At 39.4% G+C, this 7,614-nt stretch overlaps 2 protein-coding genes across 2 annotated transcripts; one reads left to right on the top strand and one right to left on the bottom strand.

The window, feature by feature from the left end:
* The first annotated feature begins 3,398 nt into the window (after positions 1-3,398).
* AsnS (asparagine synthetase) lies at positions 3,399-5,725 on the top strand. The gene is made up of 2 exons (XM_074098983.1): positions 3,399-3,746; positions 3,990-5,725. The coding sequence occupies exon 2, from the start codon at positions 3,999-4,001 to the stop codon at positions 5,652-5,654; it is 1,656 nt and encodes a 551-aa protein (XP_073955084.1). The 5' UTR covers positions 3,399-3,746; positions 3,990-3,998; the 3' UTR covers positions 5,655-5,725.
* Positions 5,726-6,213: 488 nt separating this feature from the next.
* On the bottom strand, positions 6,214-7,277 carry LOC141436126 (uncharacterized). Its single transcript, XM_074098984.1, has one exon. The coding sequence runs from the start codon at positions 7,010-7,012 to the stop codon at positions 6,326-6,328; it is 687 nt and encodes a 228-aa protein (XP_073955085.1). The 5' UTR covers positions 7,013-7,277; the 3' UTR covers positions 6,214-6,325.
* Positions 7,278-7,614: the final 337 nt, after the last annotated feature.

Raw genomic sequence — 7,614 nt, 5'->3', positions numbered from 1 at the left:
AATAGAGTAGTGACGTGACACAACATTATCGACTAAGATATTTTAAATTTTTAAACAGAACTTGCAAGATTTTTGTAAACGCGGCTATTCGGAACGCGGCCGCAGTCATCTTGTGGCCAAGTGCATGTCAGTATCACTGTCCAGTACTTTAAACGGAACTTGCAAGATTTTTTAAACGCGGCTATTCGGAACGCGGCCGCAGTCATCTTGTGGCCAAGTGCATGTCAGTATCACTGTCCAGTACTTTAAACAGAACTTGCAAGATTTTGTAAACTCGGCTATTCGGAACGCGGCCGCAGTCATCTTGTGGGCAAGTGCATGTCAGTATCACTGTCCAGTACGAGTGCGTCTGCCTTGTATACGAGTTGTTTCCGTTGCATTTTGTTTGCATTGTATTTTGTTATTGTTCATTTCTGTTAATTTATTGTTGTTGACTTTTGTTACTGTTTCTCGTTAAGTTTGTTGTTATTTTTTGGCAAAGTTCCGAAACGGTCTAAAAAGACTGTTTTGAACTCCCAGAGTCGGAAATTTGTAATTCGTTTGAGGGATTATTTCGCGAGAACGAGAAAACAGTGGCCTGGTGGCCGGAAAACTGAAAGAATATTTTTATTTAAAATATAATACATCTTTCCAAAAAATAGGCACTAATAACTCTTAGAAAAATCGATAGTTCACTCGATAAATAGCACATCTCTAAAACTATCAAACTCGAAACGTCACAGAACTCATCATAGGTGAAAAATAATATACATATACATACAAATTAATAAATAAACTACTATATATATATAACCAAGCTACATAAAACATGAGTATAATAACCATAGGAATGTTCTCAAATGTATATATTTTTTGTATTGGTACATATAATTTAGTAAATTCTGTAACACAGAAAAGGTTTCCGTCCGTTTCATTAGACCAGCGCGCCTCTTTCAATATGCTGAATAAAATTGAACGCCCATGTTGTACTTAATCAGATGATAATTTTCCATGAGTTAGCAAAGATAGAAAAATGTAAAAAAGCCAATTAGAACACAGCGGGTACAGTTCAGTGGAAATGGGATTGAAAATCCAATCAAACAATCGCACTGTTCTTTTGTTTCCCGCAGAAACATGCACCAAAATGCAAATGGGTACATCCGTTACAAAGATAATGCTAGCTAGTGCAGCGCAGTAAATAAAGAGGATAAAACGTGTTGGTATGCTGCAAATTGAATATTAATTCGACGAATGTTTGTAATGTACAGGTACTTTGTTAATAAAGGGTACCTAGCTACCTACTTAAGTAGGTATAAACGTAGAGTTAGCATAATAATGTCGATTCTTGGACTAATTAGTACCTACACTTTGGACTAATTAGTACCAGGGTGTGAGAGCATAAAACACTGGAAAACATTAAACAATTATACAAATAGAATGATTTTTATTTTTATTTGAAAGGCTAGAAAGCAGGAAAATTAAACATTCGTTCTTTCAGCAATGAAGATGCCGACGAAGAAGAAGAGTTAGAGCGTGTAGATGTAGAGTTAGAAGCTTAGCTCTACATGTGGTCTGATAACTATTTGATAATGCGAGCCATATGGTCTCGTCTTGGCAACATTTTACCTAATGTTTTTGGTGGGATTTCACTTCTTTTTATTGTAAGTTCCTTATGACAATATTTTTTATCCTAATTTAATAAAACCGGCCAAGTGCGAGTCGGACTCGCGCACGAAGGGTTCCGTGCCATTATCTATACAACATTAGACATTACCAAAAAAACGGCAAAAAAAACACGTTTGTGTCACGGGAGCCCCCTTAAATATTTATTTTATTTTAATTTAATTGTTTATTTTTTCATGTGAATACCTACAGCTAAATATTCTGTAAATATTTCAAGCGTCTACTATAACATGATCTGTGAAAATTTCAACTATCTAGCTATCATGGTTCATGAGATACAGCCTGGTGACAGACAGACAGACAGATCGGACTCGTGCACCGAGGGTTCCGTACAAATTTGTAGGAATTTATGAATATCCAGTGCGTGTTAGCAGAGCTCTTTTCCTAAAGCAAAATGTACGTAAATAATCATCATCATGTCAGCTCAAGGCTCTCCACTCAGACCGGTCTTGTGATTTCCGCATCCACCGCGATCCGCGCGATCTTAACCAGGTCGTCGCTCCATCTTGTTGGAGGCCTACCGACAGCTCGTCTCCCGGTCCGCGGATATTCGAGAAACTTCTGACCCATCGGCCATCAGTCCTGCGAGCAATGTGCCCCGCCCACTGCCACTTCAGTTTCGCAATTCTTCGAGCTATGTCGGTAACCTTAGTTTCTACTGCGGACGTAAATAATTTGGGATCATTTTAGATTGATAAGGTAAGGTACATAGACAGCCAACGAACTGAAAGAATTACTTTCCTCACCCGCGAAATGAAAAGCCACACATGAGGTTTAGGCACGAGAGATCCGTTACTTAAAACATCTAAATCCTAAACGATCCATTTTCTGCAATATTCAAATCCCATAATATCTATAATAACCAGTAGACACGTTTTCAATAATAACCAAATTCTAGAAGATCCGTTTCCTAAGATATCCAAATCAGAGACGATACATGCGTTTCCCACACCATCCAAATTAAAGTAGTATTATTTTTTGGGAAGTAACTAGATGTTATAGAATATGGATGTTGTGGTACATGGGTGTCTTAGGAACGAGATGTTTTAAATCCAACGGATATTATGATAGGTACCTACATAATTATCATATGTGGCCGCTTTTTTTTAAGTAATAATTACGTTTTGATAAAGTATTTAAAATATCATTTAATAATCATAATAATATTTCACATAGGCACAGAATAGATAATAGTACCTACATAGATAGGTAACTGAACATTAAGTCAAGACAATCACGCACGGCGTGCTTACCTACAGCAGTCACAGTTGTTCATTTAAACAGCTGAACATTCCATTCAGCTGTATCACTTCGCGGTAACTCGATGCGAAATTTAATGGCCGACCAAACTGCAGGGCTACTACGAGACTCGAAACTCGAAGTTCGTGTCGTGCGGTTCCTCTCGCTCTCATATTAAATAGTATAAGTGTCAGAGGGATCGCAAGACACGAACTTCGAGTTTCGTAGTGGCCCTGATGATTGTAACCCGGCCAAATAGACTCGCTGTTTGCACAGACGACCATGCGCACAGCGAGGGCTATACGATGATGCAATACCGGTCGCCGATGACAGAATATAATACTGCAAAATTGTAAAAACCGACGTTCGGTGTTTTTTCTCTCTCGATCTCACCATATTTTGTATACTTCTTCACCTTTACAAATTTGGCAGCCAGCTTCCTATTTAAAACACCTCACCGTTCTATGGAAACAGTCAGGACATTGTCGCTCAATATTTTATGCAGTGTCGAGTCATTACACGTCTTAACAAACGAATTATATGGTTCAGAATGCAAACTGCAAACAAACGCGCACGTGGAAAAAGCGTGTTACTGGGTCATTCGAAACAAACTAGATCAGGTCGTTTGTTTCTCTCTAGTGGTGTTGTGCGAAAGGAACGCAATAAAAAGTCGACGTCAGATTTCGATTACACGTAGAAAAGAAGTTATACACAAGTGTGTTCATCAGAGTGCCAGCTGGAAAACAAAATATTAACTCACCATGTTAGTTGACGTAGACGTCCCGCCACCGGTGGCCGGTATTTCGACGCTGTAATAGATTAGCTGAAATCTCGTGTTATCCCAGGTAGGACTACCATTATTTCATTTCTGTATTAAATAAATTTTTAAATAAATAACATTATTGTGAGAAATGTTTTTACTGGACATATTTTATGTCAGATACCTAACCTTGAGTCGTGTCAAATTGGTCAGCGTAAGCTCTTGGAATTATAATTAAATTAACTCTTTTTTTTATGGAAATCAAAACGCCAATTCCAATTGAGAAAAACTTATGCCCATGAATAAAATAATATATTTACATTTTCAGAAAATCAACATGTGCGGGATTTGGGCAGTATTTGGGGCCGTAGATGGCGTAAACCTGACTTGCATCAAGTGCTTTGCAACCATCACACACCGTGGACCGGACGCGTGGCGCGTGGAACAGGATGCGCGCGAGCCCGGTGCACTGCTCGGGTTCCGTCGTCTCGCCATCGTCGACGGCCTCCACGGGATGCAGCCGATGCGTCTCCACCGGTACCCCCGCACCACGCTCATCTGCAACGGCGAAATCTTCAACTGGAAGCTACTCCAGAATCAATACGACTTCCCCTACGAAACCAACTGCGACGTCGAAGCTGTCATTCACTCATACCACAACTTCGGCATCGCGGAGACTGTGAGAAAACTTGACGCCGAATGTGTCTTCTGCCTAGTCGATGGTGAGCAAAAGAAAATTTACATTGCAAGGGACCCGTACGGTGTTCGCCCGCTGTTCAGATTATATGACGAGGAGAATGGCTTTCTAGGAGTTTGCTCAGAAGCTAAAGGACTTATAGGACTTAAACAGAATGCCAGTGAAAAGGCAACCCTAGAACCTTTCCCCCCAGGGCACTTCCAAATTTGGAGCATGCTTAGTGATGGAAAAGTAAAACTGGATCATACGGAACAATACTTTAAGCCCGGAATGTCTTTAGCTTTTAAACCCTACGTTCCTGAGACGGACTTGTTAAAAATGAATGTTTACGAAAAGACGGCGCATTTATTAGAAGCTGCATGCCGTAAGAGATTGATGTCGGATAGAAGGGTTGGGTGCTTTCTTAGTGGTGGTCTTGATTCGTCGCTAGTCACTGCTTTAGTAGTCAGACTTGCAAAGGAGCACAAACTGCCTTACAACATACAAACATTTGCTATTGGCATGGGAGATTCTCCCGATTTGGTCGCAGCTCGCATTGTAGCCGAGCACTTAGGCACTGAACATCATGAGGTACAATTTGATGAAAACGACGTCAGAGAAGCTTTAGACAAGGTTATTTACCATTTGGAAACATTTGACATTACCACAATTCGGGCTAGTATACCCATGTATCTTTTGTCAAAGTATATTAAGGAGAAGACTGACACGACAGTAGTGTTCAGTGGTGAAGGTGCTGATGAAGTAGCTCAGGGTTACATTTACTTCAGGGACGCTCCGTCGGCGGAGGCTGGCCATGAAGAAAGTTTGCGTTTACTATCCGACATATACTTGTATGATGGCTTGAGAGCAGATCGCACTACCAGTGCATTCAGCTTGGAACTTAGAGTACCCTTCTTAGATATCGAATTCACCCATCATTACTTAGGAACAGACTCAAAATTGCGTCAACCCCAAGATGGAGTGGAGAAGCATTTGTTGAGAAGTAGTTTGGCAAAGAGTGGTTTATTGCCAGATTCAATACTCTGGAGGCATAAAGAAGCATTTTCGGACGGAGTTGCCTCTGTAAAGAAATCGCTATTTACAACGATAGCAGAAATTATAGAGGATCGATATAAAGATGAACCCACAAAGTATAAAGGTGTCCAACCTACTACGGTAGAGTCAAAATACTATCGACACGTATTCGAGAAGTCGTTCCCTGGTCAAGACAATTTTACTCCTTATTATTGGATGCCAAAGTGGGTTCAAGTTTCCGACCCTTCTGCTCGATTTATAAAACATTACGCAGCTAAATAAATAAAATGATTGTTTGAAGAAATTTCAAATTATTTATATGCAATGCAAATAAAAATGATGCCGAAATTTTACTAAGTGCTTATTTATTGTTGATATTGGTAGATAAATCTTTATATAACATCGCGTAGGTAGGTACAACCTATAAGTGTGTTACTAACTCAAGGTAACCCAACAGTATCTCTATAGGTTAAACTTAAAGGGTTCGTATCAATTCGTCTAAAAAGCAGCTCGTCAGTCTCCGTTCAGGAGTATGAACCAAAAGCGGAGCTCCTATTCCGCGTGGCTGAAGTGCTTCGCGCCTTAACGCAACTCTAACCTAACCTAACCTATGCTTTTTAAAGTCTCCAACACGAACAGGTTAGGACAAAGTTGCTTTTTAGACCAGCTGCTTTAAAGACGATGTGCTACTAAATCAACTTAAAAGAGGCTCTTTTCTACTGCGTGTACCTAAGCGCGCGTGTACCTATAGAAAAACTTGTGAGATTCATGTTAAAATTTGTTCACGACGAATCTAGTCTTGAATGTCTAAATTTCTATACGAAAAACATACTACACGCAATTTAAGAATTCATTTCCTTAAGTTTTTTACCTACAATGTAAAGCCTATAAAACCGTTGGTATAATACTAACATAGGCAGCATAGATAACACATAACACATTTTTAAGAAGCTTTAAAACCCTATTATAGGAGGTCTAATAGATTCAATAAACTTCTCAAGGCACGTACAGTTTGGTTTAATGAGTGGTGGTCGATATGGCGGCAAAAGCAGCTCCTCTTGACAAATACCCGAAAACGTTACTCTAGTTCGATTTGTTCTACGGCATGACGATGGCGGAGCCTCCACTGAAGATTCGCTAGAGGTCAAGTCTTTGTATGCCCTCGATACAAGGTTACTGATTGTTGAAGTGGATTTTTCCACAATTTTCACTTCACTTCCTATCGACTTGTGGCAAGTGATCATTGTGATCGTTTCAGATCCTTCATCTTTTACAATCCTTGTGACTCCTGTGTGGAGGGTATGCAATGCAACGGCGGTGCATTTGGGACATACTTGTTCTGTGCTTGGCTGGGAGGTAGCACGCTGCACGTACACTTCGCTCAAAACACTACTAGGAGTAACTTGGATGAATCTGTCCGAAAATATTTTTCTACGATTACTTTGGATTCCTCTGTGGGTCTTGACTAGTATAGTGTCCTGTATTCCTTGGAGTGGTTTGAATCGTTGGCAGGTGTAGCATTTGCACTTAAGATTTGCAAGTTGGAATTTTAGATCCCGTAGCTCATCTGGCTCTAAATCCCAGCCCCAATTGCTCTTCTTTGGCCGCAACTTGACTGGCTTGAACATCATTGTTGGCATCGTGGTACGTCACAGGTATTTCTGACTACAAATATTACCCGACTACGATGTAGGTGCAGTTTGATTTATGATGAAAACATTGGATATTTGAATACTTGGGTATTGGATACTAGGGTTTGATAGTATCGTAGCCGGATAAATTTTCATCAGTTAGCTCAGCTTAAACATTTTGTAAGTCCATAATTTTGAGCCATATTGAAAGTGAAAAATGGGAAATTTATGAAATAATTGTGATTGTACAGAAAAACTGCATCTTTCAGTTTGACTTTCTCTATAGGTACTAAAACTCTTTGAGTTTGACAGATGTCTAAAATTTGTAAAGAAATCCTGTAAAAAAAACTATGAAAAAAACGAAAAACCTTTGTATATTTACCTACCTATATACCTATGAGAATGTTTGTTCTGCTATAAGGTTCAAAAAAATTATCAAATACACATTCAAAAAATACACTTTAACTTCGTATTGGACTTCTTTGTCTAAGCCTTCGTACGTTTTTCTCGCTTTCTTTAAACCAAGTTTGAAGCTGTGTTTGAAGCACATGTCAAACCACTCCAAGATGTTGAGACCGAGTACCTAATAATAATGAAATACACTTGCAATA

This window comes from Choristoneura fumiferana, chromosome 16 (genome assembly GCF_025370935.1).
Source record: "Choristoneura fumiferana chromosome 16, NRCan_CFum_1, whole genome shotgun sequence".
Classification (NCBI taxonomy): domain Eukaryota; kingdom Metazoa; phylum Arthropoda; class Insecta; order Lepidoptera; family Tortricidae; genus Choristoneura; species Choristoneura fumiferana.
The sequence above is the reverse complement of the archived record's forward strand: the minus strand, read 5'-3'. Positions and strand labels throughout refer to the sequence as shown.